This window comes from Camelus dromedarius, chromosome 7, assembly GCF_036321535.1.
Source record: "Camelus dromedarius isolate mCamDro1 chromosome 7, mCamDro1.pat, whole genome shotgun sequence".
NCBI classification, from domain to species: Eukaryota; Metazoa; Chordata; class Mammalia; order Artiodactyla; family Camelidae; genus Camelus; species Camelus dromedarius.
Genome location: NC_087442.1, coordinates 36,445,503 through 36,465,356, shown reverse-complemented (window position 1 = coordinate 36,465,356; position 19,854 = coordinate 36,445,503). Strand labels below are relative to the sequence as shown.

Genomic DNA, 19,854 nt, shown 5'->3' with positions numbered 1-19,854 from the left:
AGACAACAGCAACTGCAGCTGAGGAAAGAGGGCCTGTGGAAGGGGCTCAGGGGGCTCAGACCGCTGGGAGTATGGAGATCCCGGGAAGCAGCAACAGGCACATGATGGACATCTGGGGCAACATGCCACCTCTCCACATGGGGAGGGCTTCTCTGGTTCTTAGTCACTTCCTCATCCTATAGCTACCCTCTCAAACCAAGGGGCAATGGCTAAGGGGGCCATGTTCCTACAGGTAGAATAAAACCAGCACAGACCGGTTGGGAGTTGCAGGCTAGGAGTGCCCTTGTTCACCAATTATGCTCTGCTACCATATGGCGCAAGGTTCCATGACGCAGATCCCAACACTTCTTATCCCCGTGTGGCCTTGGTCAGGTTTCCTAGCCCATCTACTTAGCTATTAGAGTCCTCAACTGCAAAATGCATAAAATAATACCACCCACCTCACAAAGAGGTGAAATGAGAAAATCTCTAAATAACACTCAGTACAGTGCTTGGCACACAGTGAATGCCTCACGAAGGTTCTTTCTTACTATCTCTATTAGTGATCCTGCTAGTATTATTACACTAATGACAAGGACTAGCCAAAAACTTTTTCCCATGATTAAACTTGGAAATCTACACCTAAGTTTGAAAACACATCTCCTCTACTTTCCCTTATTGTCACAAATATAAGGGAAGTTATGATTTCAACATAAATATGAGCATAATTTTCTGGAGGTTGGTTATCTTTGCTGGTTTCTTCTATTCCTCTTTCATTGCCCTAATCTCCTAATTCCTTTAGGGTTTGGGCCCCTTGCCTAACACCTCAAACGGAGGTGGTTGTTGACCAGTTCCATGAGATCTTCTTGCACTGAGCCCTGCAGCTCTGGGCTGACCGTTGTGTTCTGGCACATCTATCTTGTATGATCATTACTTGCTTATTTGTCTCATCTGCCCTCCTTGACTGCAGCTGACTGCAGAGATGGGACATGCCTTATTCATCCTGAAAATGTCTACAGCATCTGTGCTTGATTAGGCAGTATTTCATAAGTATTTGTAAAATGAGTGAGTAAAGATAACTAATGAATTATTTGTGATCTGCAATGTCCTCCATTAAATTAAAAAAATGGGGTGCTCAAATTATAAATGGCTGTTCCCAGGCCTCAAGTCAAAACCCAGTCCCGCACAGCACATGGGCTTTGTGTGCCACTCAGCCTCCCCAGGCACTGTCTCTACTTTCAACACCAGAACATTAAAGCCAGGATGATTCTGGGCCCTTGAAGCTTGCCTAGCATCTTATAAATATTAATTTATGAGAGTAAATAAGCAAGTAAACTTCCTTGTCTTTTGAATCAGAGAAATTCAGTGATGTGCTTGAGCATTTTTCATCAGAGGTCAACTCTAGAGCCCCTGAGCAGGAATACTCCCCCTTGCCAGGATGAAGAAGACATTAATTTGCATGACAGCCCACTCCATGGTGGATTCTATGTCAGTGGTGGGTTTGTTGTATGTCACTCATGTTCCAGAAGCAATTCCTAGTAATTCTTATTTCAACATCTTGGGAACAAGCCTCATCTCCTGTTGTTTCCATACACAGACATATTGAAATGTTTGAGGATGTGCAAACATACATACCCACGAGTGGAGTTCAGAAATCCAGTAGCACCGGAGAGCTGGGGCCAGTTGAGCTCATCCGTAAGAGCTGTTGGTAAATTGAAGAAGGATTTCTAAAGGAAAAATGAAGTAGTAATTATCAAAATGGTCACTTGTTTTCCAGAGAGTAAGACTATCTATTGCCCAGGCATTGTTCTCTTTCACTCTGCTCCTTAATCTCTTTGCACTTAAAGCACAGGTCTCTTAAGTTTAACCACCTTCTGAAAATTCACAACGATCAGCATCCATTCAGGCGCTGGCTTCCATTCAGCTCCTGGGAAAGAGGCAGACACATGGCAGCTCATACTCATCCCTCATTTGAGAGGGATGCTTCAGTAGATGGGTAAACTTTCCACTCTTTAATTTCTGAGATTTTTCTCCATCTTTCAGTTTAGATAATCAGAAAATCAATTGTCTGAAAAGTAATGATACTCAAGCCTCCAGCAAAAATGCCTTCCCTGTGATCAAAGCTATGCCTTCAGTCATCACGATGGTGCCTCCTGACCTCCTTGGGTGGGTGGGGGGTCCTCAGACACCTTTGAAAACCTAATCATGCTTCCTTTCTTCATAAAGATGCTCATATATTCAGCATGGCCTATGATTTCAAGGGTTTCAGAGAAACCCTGCAACTCTTGCACAGACTCTGATGAAAGAATTCCTGACATGGAGGGTTGGCAAAATTAGAATTCCTTTGAACCACATCTCTACGGCTTGTGCAAAAGCACAGAAGAAAAATGTTGCCAGCTTTGGCTCCTGATTTTTTCCTTTTATAAATGACCTCTGGGATAAACCTCTCCTTTGGTCTAATTCCTAGAAAAAACTTATCTAGACTGATATGTTCAGAATAGAGTCGCCAGATTTAGCAAATAAAAATACAGACTCTCAGTTAAATTTGAGTTTCTATGAACAAAATGTGGTATATACATACAACAGGATACTGTTCAGTTTTAAAAAAGGAGGAAATTCCAACATGCTACAACATGGATGAACCTTGACAGATTATGCTAAGTGCAATAAGCCAGTCACAAAAAAGACAAATACTGCCTAATTCTACTTACATGAGGCATCAAGAGTAGTCAGACTCACAGAGACAGAAAGTAGAATGGTGGGTGCCAGGGGCTGGGAGAGGGGAAATGAGGACTTGCTATTTAATGGGTACAGAATTTCAGTTTTGCAAGATGGAAAAGTTCTGGAGGTTGGTGGTAAAGCAATGTGAATATACTTAATGCTACTAAACTGTACATTTAAAAAGGGTTAAGGATGGTACATTGTATGTTAAGTGCATTATATCACAATTAAAAATATAAATATGCAAAAAATTGAATTTAAGGTAAACAAAGAATAATTTTTAGCATAAGTATGTCCCTGACAATATTTGGGACATACTTATACTAAAAAATTATTTGTTATGTATCTAAATTCAGATTTTTTTTTGTTTTTTAAATTAATTTAAATTTAATTTAAATTTTAAACAAAAATTTAAATTATTTTCTGGAAGGAGGAGGTAATTAAGTTTACTTATTTATTTATTTATTTTTAGAGGGGGTACTGGGGATTGAACCCAGGACTTTGTATATGCTAAGCATGTGCTCTACCACTTGAGCTATACCCTCCCCTATCTAAATTCAAATTTAACTGCATGTCCTATATTTCACCTGGGAATCCTAGTTTGGGTAAAAACTCTGAAAGCCAATGATCCCTTTTTGCCTTGGCTGACAGGAAACCTCAGTGCCTGGCTGCAGAAAACAGTTAATCTCAGGTACGTAATGCCATCTCTTCCACATGGCTTGTTTCTCAATCTTGAAAACCTATGCCTCTTTTGGATGAAATTGAAAGCCTTGAGTTCACCTTCAATGTTATTTTAAAATAAAAATAGGGGAGGAGGATACAGTTCAAGTGACAGAGTGCATACTTAGCATGCCTGAGGTCCTGGGTTCAATCCCCAGTACCTCCTCCAAATATAAATAAATAAATAAATAAAAACCTAATTACCTTCCCCTCATAAAACAGAGGGAAAAAAAGAGCTATAGGATAAAAATAAAGTAAAGATCATGCCTAAAGACAAAGCACATCAAAGCAATTATAGCACTGAATATAATTCTTCAAATGGCCTATGGCCCTGCCCCCTGCTTGCTTCCTCACTTATGATGAACCTCACCCTGTCTCCTAAAGAGATTCTGAGTCTGGAGGCTGTGAGGGAAGGAAAAGCCATGCTTCTCTTTCTTTAACCTCTTGAAAACATATCTTTATATATATATATATTTATTACAAAGTAGTCCGTGTTTGTTATGAAAATTCAAACATAGTAATTTACAATGTAGAAATAGAAGCCCCCCAGCACCTCCCCTCAAGAGATAACTACTGTGAGATGACCATGGTTAACATTTTGTATTCTACAGATCTATCTATCTATCTATCTATCTATCTATCTATCTATCTATCTATCTATAGATATATATACATAGACACACACACATATATAATATATATATATATATATATATATATATATATACATTATACATGTAATGGACTCTACCATCATTCTTTAAACTTGGAAAAACTCATTCTTCCTACTATCAGAGTATGTGATAGCTCCTACCATCATATAGAGAATGAGTACTCAAAAGGAATAAAATAAAATTTATATTTCTAAATTTTGGACTGTTACTGGTTAAATTGTGCTCCCCCAAAAGATAGGTGGAAGGCCTAACCATCAGCATGTCAGAGTGTGACTTTATTTGTAATAGGGCCATTGCCTTATTATATAATTAGTTAAGATGAGGTCATTGTGGTATAGGATGGGTCTGTAATCCAATATGATTAGGGGATCCTATTCAGAAAAGGAAGGAGAGACGTGAACACAGGGGGAAGGCCATGTGATGATGAAGGTAGAGACTGGAGTGATGCTTCTGTAAGCCAAGGAGTACCAAGGACTGACAGTGGTCACCAGAAGTTGGAAAAGAGACATGGACTAGATTCTCTCTCAAATTGCTCAGGAGGAATCATCCTGCTGACCTCTTGATCTCTGACTCCTAGCCTCCAGAACTATGAGGATAAATTTCTGCTGTTTTAAGCCACCCCATTCATGGTACTTTGCTGTGAACACCCCAGGAAACTATGACATGGTCTGAATTGGACAATTTGCTTATAGTTCTTATGATTCAAGGGTCCGAGATCTAACCCCTTCTACTGTGCCAATGTACTTCTTGAAAGAAGTTATATAAACATGTTCACACACAGTGGTTATCCCGTGGGGCCCTGCACTATTTTCCATGGTTCTGTGAGCTTCCTTCACTCTCAATTGCCTCCTCCTTGCCGTGCCAATCCCAGGGCCCCAGCCCTATCCTTGTCCCAAGTGTGATTTTCAGAATGGTGGGGGCTGGAAGTGAGTAGGAGGTAGCTGAGAAGGACGGCTTTTTGGGATACATCTGTGTTAGTTATGATTTACCCCTTCAAAGGAGCAGAAACAAACTCATGGAAAGGAGGCGCCCAATAAGTCCTGGAGACCATGGAATTCCAGTGACTGGTACTTTGTCCCCCCTTAGCAGGAGGCACCCACCACTTTTTGCTCAAAACTCCACCACAACCATGACTTAGCTACTCTCTGTTTTAGTTTCTATTTCTCCTGACACTATAAATCAAATGTTTTTTCTGTTTTTTAATCTTATTTTTTTCCTAGGTCTTTCTGCTTATAGTGTGTGCTTGCTGTAGGATTTGAGAATATTCAATTCTGCTAGAGAAGACAAGGAAAACAAACAGGATGGATGAAACTCATAAGATGTGTTAAGTTGAGATAGTGAGCAAGCAAGCATCTCACAAGCTTTGGGAGACGTGGGCAGAATTTATTAGCTGTGTTGAGTAAGTCAGCAACCTGTAAAACATGTTAAAACCTAAAAGAATGATACAACACTCCCCCACACCACTCTCTCACCTTTTCTCAGTTATCAGCCCAATGACAACCTCAGACTTAGGAAACCGGGTATGGAACTAGTCTTCTGATTCTGGGCGGGTCTGCTCTTCCTTTCAGAGGAAGGAGTTAGGTAAGAACTTTGCTGGCATAGGGAGATGTGTCTGATACCCCCTGCAGCTTGGAATAATAATAGAGGGGATGGCAGTTCTGAAGTGGGCCAGCGAAGTAGGGAATCAGGAGATGACACCTCTATGTCTGGCTCTACAAATACAGTAAAACTTCATGGTTTGGATATGACACACTGGAAATGGGTTTCATACTCCGTCCAACCCCTATTCTCAGTCAGGGGTGGGTAAAAAAATTTTATCTCCCTGGTAGGGGAAGAAAAGATGTTGAGAAAGGGGTAGACAGGTGAAGAAATGGCCAGCAACCCTGTCTTGGGAAGTGGGGTCTCTATTTCCCCAGCATTCTCCCAGTTCAGTCTCTCTGGATCAACCTGAAGAAATGGTCCCAACTACCATTGGGACAGTCCTGGAGAATCCTGGACTCCTTGCTGTTCTCCAAGAAGGCCCAACCAGCCCTGGAATCATCTCCATCAGGGTTTAAACTGGAGTAGACAGAGGCTGGTGCTGAACTGCAGCTGGGACCAGAGTGGGTTTGCTTCCCACATCTGGAGCCCTGGAAGGCCCAAGAAGGTCAGCTGCAAAAGGTGTGTCCTGGTTAGTTGATTAACCTTGAAGTAATGCAAATGTGTGTTTTCCTGGTTGAATATTTCAGACTTCACTTATGGTATTATGGAAAGGTTTTACTTCTCCTAGTTGTGGAACATCAGGGAAGATGTAGCTTTACCAGGGTCCCAGTTCTGATATCTCTGATTATTATCCTATCTACTTCAACAAGACTCTTGGGAGGAACAAAGTCAGTGAAAGAAGCAGGTTGACAAGCAGAAGCCCTTCACTATGTAAGGCATCATGTTTAGGATGGATCAGCCAGTGTCCCTTTCCAAGTGGACTGTCCCAAGTTTAAGAAGACTAAAGTTTGTTGCCAGATAATAGAAAAGATTTGAGCAAGCAAATGCAAGTCTCAACCCATCTTTTCTTCCTTAGTAAATTTGGCAGATAAAAATGAGAAATAACAGCCATTAATAGCAAAGGTTTTATAGACCCTAGCAAAAAGAGAATATTTAAGTCATATCACATTAAACACTAAAAGCCTTATTCATGCAACATTATACCCAAAATATTTCAGGCATTTAAGGCAGGAAAAATGCAAATTAAGATCTCCCTCATCAACTCCTGCTTATTCGTCTTGAGCATTTATGTTCTCAGGAAACTCATCTTAAATGTACCTTAAATGTACATATGTGGAAAGACTTAATGTTTACCAAGAAAAAATTTCTAAATTTGTAAAGCACATCAGAAACTCAATGAGTATTAAATCAACTACTGTGTTGCTTCACATTTTCTTCTGATTTTATCAATGACATAAAAGCATTTTATGTCATAACTGGCATGTGTGTAATATTTTTGCATAACATTTTCATTTAACGTTACTTTGCATGTGTGTATATTTCTATACTTTGAGAAATCCTACTGGCTCTCATTTTTAAGTAATACCTAGTAAATATAATATTTTGGACTTGGGACTATTTTAAACCCTGGCTTCAACAAGCAACTTATATTTGGGTTTCTTAAAACCATCTTAGGTGAGAGAAGGAAAATGATGGCACCATTCACACATTCACCTGGTCCTGCCAACCTTTCAGTGACAAAGGGCATATTCTTGGTGCCCTTATTTCACTGTTTACATTTGAGCCTCCCCATCCAGCAATGCTGTGGATGATTTTCACAGTGTATTCCCTTTTCTTATACTCTCAACTGGGTTAGACCTAAATCGATTGTTTTCAAATAGTACAAAGTCACTTGGAGGAATCTGCAGCTAACTGCTATTGGAAAAAAATCATTATCAGTTAAACAGGTCTGTAAAAAAATTATTTCCCAGAAACTAAACTCTCAAAGCAGCCAGATTTTGTTGTTAGTCTTTTGATAATGGAGCAAGAGTCTCAAGGCCTGCGAATCAGATGATGTCTAGATATCTGTTTAGCATTGGGACCAGGGGTCTCCCAGTCCTGCTGGTCGGCCGCTATTTCATCTGTCCTGCAGGTGGTATAGGAGAGACCTTCCCCTTTAAGCCTTTCAGTTCCACAGTCCATCACACTGTGACCTGCCTTCTCAGGCCCATTCCTCATCCCCAGCTCCTACCTCCCCTCTCCCCTGCCCTTCTCTCTCCCTTTCTTTCTCTTCTCTTCCCTTTTCTTCCTTCCTTCCTTCCTTCCTTCCTTCCTTCCTTCCTTCCTTCCTTCCTTCCTCTCTCTCTCTCTCTCTCTCTCACACACACACACACATACATACACACACACTAGTGTCATTTCTTATATGAATACCAAATTACGAAACTTTAAGAGTTCTCCTTGACTCTCACACACACTTTCTTGCTCTGGTCCCATTCCTTTAGGCTTTGGTATGTGAATAAATCCTGTAAGCAAATGTATACCCATTTTTGGTGCTTGAATGTGCTGTTTCCCAGATAAATTTTGCATTTTAAGCCAGAATGGGGAGGGGAACTAACATCAAGTTTCCCTGATGTACCAGGCACTGAGGCAGGAATCTTGCACAAATTCTTTAACTTCATCCAACAACTCTGTGAGGCAGGGATTCAGTTTTCTCCCTCTCTTTCTCCTCCTTCCATTCCAGAAATACTTTGAGCAACTACCATGTATCAGATACTGGATATTACCTCTTAAAAAAGAGCAAGTACTAGGTCTCATACTAACAGCAGTAAATTAAATGATCATGCCTCAACCCAGTTAGAGATACTGAAAAAGCTCCCCCCCTCCTTTTCTTTGATGGTACCTCTGGTCACTAGCTCTGGTCTGTGGAGGATTCCTGTATTTTCTTTTGGTGGAAAAAAAAATCCCTTACAATGGGCATTAGGGCCCAGAAAAGTTATTAGGAATAGAACTGAGAGGGTGTTTGGATAAAATGCCAAAGTCACAGAGCTGGTAAATGGTGGGGCTGGGATTTGAACTGAGGTTCTGGTGGAACTAGGAAAAGAGAGGCTTCAAGCAGGTGGGAACCCTCATGGCCTCAGCTTTTCAGAGCCCTCTTGTAGCTGGCTCCTGCTCCTCCCCTCAGCTGCCAGATCTCCTGGAATCACAGCATTGGCTAAGGTGGGGGTGCCAGTCGTTGAAGGCAAGGCTTCCTGGGGGCCTGCTGAGGGGATGGTCTCTCAGAAACTGCTTTGGATAGTAAGTTCAGAACTCTACAGATAACTCTAGAGTTGCCTCCAACTTTTCCTCCTCTGTGTTTCTCTTTCACAGAAGCCACGCATACCTTAAGAAGAATGCAGAGTAAGTATTCTGGGGATAAATACTGAAATGACATGTGACCCTACTCAGACACCTACATACACACCCACTCACACTCCCAGGGCCTGTTCTGGCCTGACACCCGCAGGGGAAAGGCAGCCACGGAGAACAGTGCCCTCTGCTGCTCTGAAGTCTGCCTTCCAGACGAAGGCAGGGCCTGGCCGACTAAGTTCCAGGAGAACAGGGAGAGGATGTGTCATCAGGTTTCTGCCTCTGTAATTTCAGGCTTAACTAGACCGGGCAGCACTGTTTAAACAAGTCAATGCTTTGGTATAGGCAACTTCAAGAATGAAATGTAACTTTGAGTTAGATTTGTAAACTTTACAGTCCTATGGGCAGTGGGATGAGTTTGCTATTGAGATCCCTGTGGCCCTGTAATTCATTAAACACACACACATACACACAGAGACACAGCAAATGCCAGCCTATTGACCATGGTACTTTCTTCATGGAGCCCCCAGTCCAGAGGGGCACAGAAAATACACACTTCCCAGCTGGGTAGCCTTGAAGACTTTCCTTAACTCCTCTGTGTTGAAGTTCTTTATCTATGGAATGAATTAATAACAGCACCTATGTCATTAGGTGGTTGAGAGGATTAGAAAAGATGGTCGTGCCTAAAGCTTAGACTTGTAAGTGCTCAATGAAAGTTAGCTGTCAGTGCCACTGATAGGGAAAGCCAGGGTAACAGAAAGGACACCTATCCCACTTGTGGAGGTTTGGGGGAGGAATCTTGAAAGAAACATTACCCACTGTAAGTCCCATAAGGTTAGGAAGAGGGAGCCAGTCAAAGAGGGGTTGGGAAGAAAGAGTTTATGCCTTGGCTGTGCTGTATGCAAAACCACAAGGCTAAATTCCTCATGTTATATACAAGGAGAACCAAAAAACTCCCCCTACTCCACCCCAAACAAACCCTACACACCCAGTAAGCCGGTTAGCTATTGCTATGTAACAAATTACTTCTGAATCCAGCAGCGTACAACATACTACATACTAGCAGATTAGTAACAGTAACTGCTCAGCTCCTGGGATCATGTCTATTCAATGCCCATTTAAACTTCAACTTGAGCTAAGTAAGCAATTTTCAGGGAAAAGGTATATATAGCATTTCATGCCAGTCTAAAAACTTATGGGGCAGTGAAGATGCAGTCATATAAAGAATTCTAGCAACTACGACCAGTAGATACAAGGCGACAGGATAGCAGGCAACAACCTTGCATCATTTTGCCTGAAAATAGCTCTTTTTATTTTTTTACTTTTACCTTGTCAGCTCCTCTTAGTCTTTTCCTTTCCCCTTTTCTATTGTTTATGATTTATGCTCTAACCCCATGGTTGATTTAGTCAATGAATGAGTGGAGGGGTGCGTTTGTCTAACTGCCCTGTATCAGATGAAATTTTTTTCCTACAGAATTCAATTCCTTCCACTGGTACTTCCAGAGTGGTTGGAGAACTGTATCTAAATTCACAGAAGGGAGAAAACAAGAGTTTAAAATGTCCCATTCTTATACAAAGATAATCGCCAATCAACTTTTTGTGGGGCCAATGGAAAAAAAAATTCTTCCACATACAGAAAAAATAACTCTTCCAAGGGTCAGAAATAGGCAACAAAGGGTGGAGAACATAAAAGTCCACTCTTCAGATACTTCATGGGGTTCTGTAAAGGTTTGGTCATTTCTGAAGCATCCAGGCTGCTATTTGTCTGGGGTGGGGGAGTCTCCCTCTTTTGGGAGGTAAAAATCCAGTCTTAGACTCTAGAAGAAGCCCCAAGTCCACAGTCAAGCCACAGAGTGAGGCAGGGGAGGCCGCCACCTGGGCACCTCAGGATCAGGGCTGAGCTGGGTTCTTAAACCCACTGTCTCACTCAGAAAAAAATGATCTCATTTTCTTTCTCTCCCATTTCACCTTCTACTGGGAAGCTGTCACAAAACCCCTTTCTATTATTTCAATTTGAGTTACTGCTGCAGCTTCTGGCCAGGGTCCTCTGCCTCTGCACCCCCACCCCTATCTTCAGCAGTGTATCCCAGAATCTCATGGGGTGCTTCTTTAAAACGTGGATCCTGTTTGGGTAGGTTTGTGGTGGGGTCCTAGGATCCTTATTTTTAGTAAGTGCCCTAAATGGCTGCACTGACTGCCAGGCTTGGGAGAAGCTGCTCCAGTGTAGCTACTCAACGTCGGCCTCCACATGGTGCTGCCCCTGCCCCAGCCTCCTCCCCCAGCCCTGTCTCTCCCACCACTCAGCCACCTGTGGCCCCTCTGACCTCCAGGCTTGTCACAAGCTCTTCCTCCTACTTCTCTGTCTTTATTGATCAGTTGCTACTCATGGTCAAGCATTAGCTAAATCCTGACCTTCGTGACAGCCCTCCTCTGCACGGTGCCCTCCTCCCACTCTCATCACGCCTTATTATATGAGAGGAAGACACATTTCCGTCTTAAGTCACTAATTTGGAGATTCTTTGTTACATCAGCTGAGCCTGTACTTTGCTTGCATAATAACTAGTCTTTTAAGAAGGGCTGACCCTCCCACCTTCTTGCTGACTCTCTGTTACCAATGTGAGACCACGACCTCTTTGGTTCTTCTTGAGCTACTTTCCTTTGGGTTTCTTATCAATCAGGCTTCAAATTCTTGGTGATGCTGTCCTCAGCTTCTGCCTCCAGAATCTTTGGACCTAGTGTTTCATAATGCTCCCCTTGATTTTCCTCTAGGATTGATGGTTTAGCTCATTCCTCTGACCAATCCTCCAGTCACTGCCTTTAGTAGGAAATCCCCAGGAAATCACACACAAGACAGTTTTGACTCCCTCAGGCCTTGGCAAGGAGTGGGCTGGGTAATCTCTGTCCTGGTCATTCCCCCAGGAGTAGCATGGAGGGAATTAGTTGAAGGAACCAATGAATGAATGGTATGTAGCAATCAATTCCAACCAACCAAAATTATTTTTAAATGCTAGAATTTTCCTCTTCCCACATGCCAACTGACTTGAGATTGTAAATGTTTCCCTGATGAAGAGACAGTTCTATGAAACCCATTTTATGGCTGAGAAACTTGAGGGAGAGTGAAGGAAAGTGGTAGATATAATTAACTGGAGGGCAGGAAATTGTTCTCTGGTCTTAGCAACACACTGGATCGCACAGGTGTTTACTGACTCATGCTGCCTCCCTATACGGAGATCTCTGTCTAATGTGCTGGGAGAGCAGGCATGTGGGCTGAGTAATTACAAATGCCTTTCAGAAGTATGGAGCTTAAAATAATTTCCTCTTGTGGGTTTTCATAACAACCAGTGTTTATGTCTAATTCTTGCAGAAGGCAGTGAGGGCTAAGATCACTGATGTTTTCAGAAGGATAAGCGCACAAGAGCACCTGACTCTGCTGGCAGGTAAGACATCCAGATGCTCACCTAGAGTGGGAAGAAAAGGTCATTGAACTGATCAGGACTCAAGGCAACAGCCTGCCTGGCCTGTGCCCATGAACTGGGAAAGGGAACAGAAGACCATTCTGTCTCTTGTGGTCTGATAGCTGCTGGAGAAAAGGATTCACCATGGTGCACACAACTCTCTTTTTCTGACAGAATAAATGAGAAATAACTAGGATTGAGGCTTCTCTTTTCAGTGTTTCTCATCTTTAATCTGCCAGCCTGAAAGATATCGGAGGAACGGAAAATGTAATTTTGTCCAGTTTTCCTAAACAACAGCCTTTCCTCATCTGAAAAAAAGTAAAATAAAAATGTACTCTGACTCTTAATATTTCTAGAATCGACTTGAAGTTAGCTGCAGTACAATTTCCATATTTTATTATGCGCCATGAAAATCAGCCTTTATGCTTAATGGAAGCTTTATGCTCACTGATAAATCCAGAATGCGGAGATGGGGCAGGTTAGTGACAGGCCAGGAAAGAGCTCGGGTACCGCCAGTGCTGTCTGTGGGCTAATAAAGACCAGCCAAACCTGATTTACAAAACCATCTCAAAGAGAGGAATGAAAAGCACAGGAGCTCGAAAGACTGGAGCCGCTCTGCTCTCGGGTGAATATGCATTTTCTGCAGCCAGATTAAGGATTCATTTTGTCCTTGACACAGCACGAAATTCAGTCTGCGCCTACTTACCCTACAGACAACGGCCTGCCAGGGGTCGTGCTAAGATTTTATAATCGTGCAGGCAACAGTCTTCGCTAGCAAAATAAACATTTGGGAAATTGTATTTCAGAATCGCTTCTCCCTCCTCTCCCCCGACCTGTCATGCAATTCTGGTTCAGTGAAATGCAGCGTTTAATATTTTGGAAGTAATTTTCAAGCAGATGGGGGAAGAAGCAGGAGGGCAGCATCTACGGCTGGCCTTGATGATCTCTCTACCTCCCCTTCTTTTTCAACAAAACAACCCAAGCAGTGATTGTTTTTCCTTTGAAAGAAAAAAAAAATTAGACAGCATGGAAGTGTTTTCAGATTTTGTTATTCTTTGAAATCTTTCTAAGTTGAGGTTTTTTTGGTGTGATATGGAAAGCTTATTTTGAACTTGACTACTAAGGACATCTTGGAAAGATGCTAAGGATTTTTTTTTTTAAAAGAGGAAGAGGGCAGAAAAGTCTCTCTGCTCCCAGCAGAGTGAGGCTCAGACCCTGTTTCTATGGGACCATGAGGGTGATTCTTCATATTCTCTTTATTGAACTACAACTATCTTTCCAGATGAACACACCCTTAATCTAATTAGCTGTAAACAGGCCTCTTGGGTGCCACTCCACTTTAGCTAGTGGATGGAGCGAGCAGGAGAGGAGAGGGGCTGGTGCAGGAAAGATGCCCAAGACTGTGGATTCCTTTTTGATGAGCACAGCTGGGACAGGGTGATGTATTTGCAGGAGTGTTTTCTGCCTTAGAGGGAGACAAAGGCAAAGACACGCTGTCTAGTCTGACAAAGGGCAGAATGGCCTATTATGGAACAATGAATACTCATTTTTTCTACAGCACTTACTGCTCTTCCCAGAAAATGATTTACTACTTGGCACAGCAAAGGAATGGCACCAAACATTCGGGGGGTTCCTGAAGGGTCTGGTTGAAAATACGCATTCCCACTGACAGACCCCCAGAGAGGCCACCCGGCAGAATTTCCACCTTGGAAGGGGTGGTTCCTTTGGGTGTGGAACATGAGATGGTGGAGGGATTACAGGGTGGGGTGAAGGGCCGGTGGGCACTCGGGAGTTTCACAGTCAGTGCAACAGAACGCAAATTCAGAACCTCCGTCTGCTGAACAGGTTGGAGGAAGGTCATGCAGCTTCATTTTAAAGACAGTTTTCGGGTGTTTGTCCCCTCCTGGTCATTTTGGGAAAGAGTCCTAAAAGGCCATTGAGGAGGAAATGATCTGGCATTTGGTGAACGGCAGGCAATGTGGGCGCTCCCTGGGTGAGGCAGGTCCCAGGCTAGTAAGGACCTAAAGAAATGAGGCTCTACTGGGTCAAGGCCACGTTGATGACCAGCCAGGCCTCTGATTCCATGGGGCCCATGAGACTGAGTAATCAACACCGGCCTCTGACAGCTGTTTCCTGACAGTCACCCAGCCTTGAGCCACTGAGTAAGATTTCTGCTGCTCTTCAGCCCCCTTGGACATCCCTGCTTTCCAGTGCCCAGTGCTGGCTGGAGCTGATTCCAGACTTGGTGTGGAAGGGTTTGAGTGACTTGTGCTGGGAAAACACCAACTGCCTCTGGGCTCCAAGCCCACTCCTCTATTATTCTCTGCTCTGCATTATGGGGCTGGATGCTACAAATGACACTTCCCACACTTCTCTGCAGCTCCCTGCCAATATGAGGTACAGCTGAGAGATGGGCAAGTGGGGATGGGGATGGGAGCAGGAGAGGAGGAACTGTTTTCTGGCTTTCAGGTGAGGTTGGCATCCCCCAGCAGCCTCCAGCCTCCTTTGCTGTGGAATTCCAGCCCCTCTCCACACTCCTCAGTGGTCCCAGCAGCAGCTGTCTGTGTGCCTTCAGCAGTCAGAAAACAGGCTGTGCTGTGATCTGAGTACCAGCCGCCCACCTTCCTCCAGCTTCTGGTAACACCCCTTCCTCATTGTTCCTTGGCCCTGAAGTCAGCAGCTGCTTCCTGCAGTGATTAATCTCTGATAATTTCAGCATCCCTCTTTTTGTTCTAATATCTGTGTAATCAGTTTCCTGTATCAAATCACCAGTATAGCCAATCCCCTGTATTAAATCCTCTCTATTCGAATGCTTTCAGCTTTCCGACTGACCCCTGACAAATGCTGACTCTGACACTGACAAGAAACCCAATTTAAAAGGGTTCCACCTGCTGAATTAGCCAAAAGGTTGCAAGGTTTCTCTATTTGTGGTGCCATAACTAAAAGGCTCTCAAACGGGAGAACCTATGGGCAGAATGAGGACTGAGGACACTGTGACGGGAAGAGATGCTCTCTTGGGGAACCTCGTATATTCCAACACGCTGTGGAAACACTTGGGTTGAGAGGCTAGCCCACACCATGCTGACGGCTTCACCATTTTGCCCTACAAAATGTTCTATCATACAGTGCCTCTTCTCTGGCATTTCTAGGTGTGAAGAATTTTGAAAACTACACTGCAGTACCCCACAACCGCATCTTTCTATTGTAAATCCTCAAAATTCAGACATGAGAGGCAGTGGGAAAACTGTATGGTTCTCAAAGTACCGTCTGGAGACCCCTGGAGATCTTTGAGACCAGCACACAGTGTTCATGAGATCATTATTTTCATCATAATACTAATAATACTAATAATTCAGAAGCAGATCTGTGAATCCAACTGTCTTCTATCCAGATATCAAGGAGATTCACAAAAGTGAGAGAGACTGCTATTCCTCTAGCTTATTTTTTTTGAAAGCATGCTATTCCTCTAGCTTATTGTTATTGAAAATACATTATTTATCTTGCTGTGTTTTTTATTGTTATTTTCCAGTGAATTAATAAATCCCCATTATGGAGTTGGTACATTCTCTTCACTTAAGTTTCACACTCAGCCCCTGGTCATCTGGAGTTTAACACCCACATTGAGGTCAAATCCACGCAATACTCTCCAGGATTTTCAACGGCCCAGGCTGGCTCTCCCTTCCTGGGGTCCATGTCCTTGCCCCGGGACACATATTCTTTCTGTCCCACTGCCTCAGTCACCACCCTTACATTACTCACAAGAGTGTCAGACACCAGTTCTTTTGACCCCCGTCTCTGGAGACACTTATGCAAGTCTCTTAGTAGCCTCCTAACAGTGAGGAGAAGCACCCCTCCCTTCCCTCATGGGGACGGCTGAGCCCCACTGCCCTACTGACTCTAGACAAGTTTAGAATGGTGGGGGTAACTTTCTAAGCAAAATCTCTCTGTTTTATTCTTCTTGTCCCATCTTTCATTCTTATCAAATGATATCCCACAGAAGTGGCCCAGGCTCAGAGTACCTAACTTTTAGCTTGAAGAGTGTTAACTGGGAGAGACATCAAAGGCTTGAAATAGATGAGAAAATGACACTAAAACTGTAGTGTTGTCCCTACCACCAAAAACATTATTGACATACTGATGAAACTCATGAATTCCAATTACTATTACGTCTCATGTGGGCTTCTCATTGGCCCTACATCATTGCCATTCTTATAGTCATTTCTCAAAACTACTCATTTACTGCCAAAGAGTGACAGAGGTTGGGTGGGAAATAAGCCCAACCCAAGCCAACAATTGCTGATCTGCAGTATTTCAATCCTTGTGTCGTTGCAAAGAGCAGAGAAAAAATGCTACAATCCAAATGCCAATTGTCAGGACTCTGCGAGGGGGCTGGCTGCTGGACTGCGGGAGTGATTTCTTTAAAGTGTCTTTTCAGTGGGTCTTTCTCTTCCCTAGAGACTTAGCACCCTGCAGAGGGAGCTGCTGGCTCCAGTGAGAGTGAGAGAGAGGCTGTCCCCACCCTGAGGACCCTAAAGTGAGAGGCACCCCTCACCTCAGCCTGCAGAGGCCAGGTGTGGGCTAGGAAGGCCAAGCATGAGGACACAGACCAGCCTGGCTAGCCGCCACCACTGCACTGCATGAACTGTGCATCTATCTACTTTTTTTTGTCCTGAATCCAACATACAGTTTCCAAAGCATTTTCACAGACCTTAGCTCACCGAAGCACATGGCCTTGCCTACGATGGTTCCTATCAGCATTTACAGAGTTTCTGGTTAGGTGGCTTGTTCAAGATAATGCTGGCAGGAAGTGGTTCTGCACCTCTTGGCTGTGTGACCTTAGGCAGTCCACTCAACCTCTCTGAGTACTTGTCTGTAAAGTACTATGAGGCTATGTTGTAATAACACCTACCTAAGATGGCTTTTATGAAGATTAAAAAAAAGTGATGCTTTAGTATTCTTTAGCTGGTTTCCTTAGCTATTTGCTTAAGACCAAATAAAACAATCCCTCAAACGTTTGGTACATACATAACAAAAATTCATTGAAGAAAAATTAGAAAAAAATTTACCCAGAATTTTACCATCCAAAGATACCAGTGTTGACATACTAATCTACAACCTTCCAATTATTTTCTTTGCAACACATGAACACACATATACTCAGAAAAACTGGCTCATATATTACTATCCTGTAACCTGGTTTTGCCCCCTAACAAATTATCATAAATATGTTTTCTTGGTAAGAAATGTGTTTATAATATATGTATTAACAGTTGCATAATATTTCACTTTATAAATATAGTATTTTCACATATTTAATCTATTTTTTGATTTTTTAATTTCTTTTTTCATTTTTGCTCTTATAAATGTCTTTGATGAACACTCATGTACATAGATTCTTGAGCAAAGGACATTAGTTTTAAAGATAAATTTTCAGAAGCAGAATTGCTGGTTAAAATCACAAACATTTTAAGGTCACTTTATGCATATTGTCAACTTGCCTTTCAGAGAAGTTCTAGCAACTGAAACTCTCATTGGTGGTGAATGAACGTCCGTTTCACCACATTCTTGCTAAAAGTAGGCTTTTATCACTTTTAAACCTTTGCCTTTTTGACAGATAATAAACGATACTGCATTGTTGTTTTAATTTGTTTTTCTTTGATTACTACTAAAGATGAAATTTTTTATATTTATTGATCATTTCTTGATCACTAAAAAATTAGATTGTTTTTTCATTATTGATATGCAGGAACTCTGTTATTAGGATTTAAATCTTGTCTTACGTGTTATAAATATTCTTCTAGTTTTTCATTTGTCTTTCAGTTTTACGAATTTTTTGACATTGCATACAGCTGAAAATTTTCTGTAATTAAATCTAGTAATAACATATTTTTTTTTGCCTTCCTCTTATAATATCATGCTCAGAGAGACTGGAATTCTTCTTAAAATAATTTTTTTCAGGAAGGCATAAATCTGTTATGTTTTCTGAATCTTTGAATGACTGAGCATACGTTTCTGTGGCCCTCATGTAAGAACAGTATCTTGGCAATTAGATAGAGCACTTTTGACACACAGCCCTCAAAATGCTGGAGAGGCCATACTACTGTTTCCTGAAATTTACTGTTGAGAGAGAAGTCTGATGCCAAAAGGATTTTTCCTCCTAGTATGTCTCCTAGTTGCTGGTTGGGCAGAATGATTGCAAGATTTCTGTTTATATTTGGAATAAAAAAGAAAAGAAAGACATGGTGAGGAGAGTCTATTTTATACTCTCTGGCATTTAGTGGGGTTTTGAATTGAAGTCAAGGATTTCCTCAACTCAAGAAAATTACTACCTTTTATTCTTTATTTGGTCACCATTTCCTCTCTGTCTGATGTGTTCTCTTCTTCTGGGTTTCCTATTCAATCTCCAGGACCTTCCCTGTACGTCTTATCTGAGTTCCAGAATTTTCCCAGTTGGCTAACTGGTTGGCTCACCCTATTTTTTGCTGGTCAGTATGGCCACTGCATTTTTACATCAGGCTATTATTGTTTCACCTAAAATGAGTCTTCCCTGACCTCAGAGTGTTCCTTTTCCCCCCGAGTCTAATCTCCTCAAAATTATTGCTGAGAATCTGAATTTAATTATCTCACAAAATGTCACTTTCTTATAGCAGGCTTTTTTTCAAAAGCACTCTCTTCTTGGCAGATTAGGAACATTTTTTAGTATGTTCAAATGTTTCTCTGCTCATCCTTAGAAGGGAGGTCTATGTTTTCCAAGTTTGGGCACTTGTGAGAGGTTCAGCCAGAGAGTGTTCAGGGTCATGTTTGATTTCTTCAGTCTGAGAAAAGAGGTTAAGGAAGAACTTATGATTTCTGTAATTTAATGTCCCTGGATCAGAGTTTCCATTTGGTAGGCGGTAACCACATCCTGCAGTGGTTGGAGGGCAAGGGCTTCCTCACGGTGCCCAAGTCTCCTTCCCACCTGGCTCCTTCCTTTCCATCTGCCTTCTCTAACGTCCAGGATGGCTCTAATGTGAGCCTGTTCTCATCACATTGTTTGAACTGCACTGCACTGAAGTGGCTGTGGACTGTGCCTTTTATGGCATATTGTGCTGAGGAGGGGCATTTGCACCTGTTTGGAATTGGCAGCACATCTAGAGAGAGCAAGGGGGAAGCTAACACAAAGGCCAGCGCATCCGGGACGATTACCACCAAAATTACTTACCAAAGACATCTGCGAAGCTGTGATCCATTCGGGAGCGATGTGAAAATGAGCCCCAGCCGAGTCTCCCAGCAAAATGATTCCCCTGGGCTGTGAACCTGGGGGGCACAATTTATTTGCATTACTTCTGCACTCAAGTAGTTTGGAGCCTCCAGGTTGGGCAGTTAGGTGAGCACGTATCCTGGTGCGTGTTCCGTGCACAGAGCATCGTAAGAGCGATGCAGCAGTGCCACTTCTCGCATGCTGGAGGGTGAGGGGCAGAGCATTTAGGAGCTGGATGAGATTTCTAGGCCATGGA

The 19,854-nt window shown here is 42.6% G+C and overlaps 1 protein-coding gene across 2 annotated transcripts in view; it reads right to left on the bottom strand.

The window, feature by feature from the left end:
* Window positions 1-19,854, bottom strand: part of AOAH (acyloxyacyl hydrolase) — a 153,854-nt gene that overhangs the window by 60,867 nt on the left and 73,133 nt on the right. For both annotated transcript variants that reach the window (XM_064487443.1, XM_064487444.1), the window contains 2 exons: window positions 19,560-19,654; window positions 1,615-1,706 (listed from right to left, as the gene is read on the bottom strand). In XM_064487443.1, coding sequence (XP_064343513.1) covers window positions 1,615-1,706; window positions 19,560-19,654 — 187 coding nt within the window. The remainder of the gene's footprint in view (window positions 1-1,614; window positions 1,707-19,559; window positions 19,655-19,854) is intronic.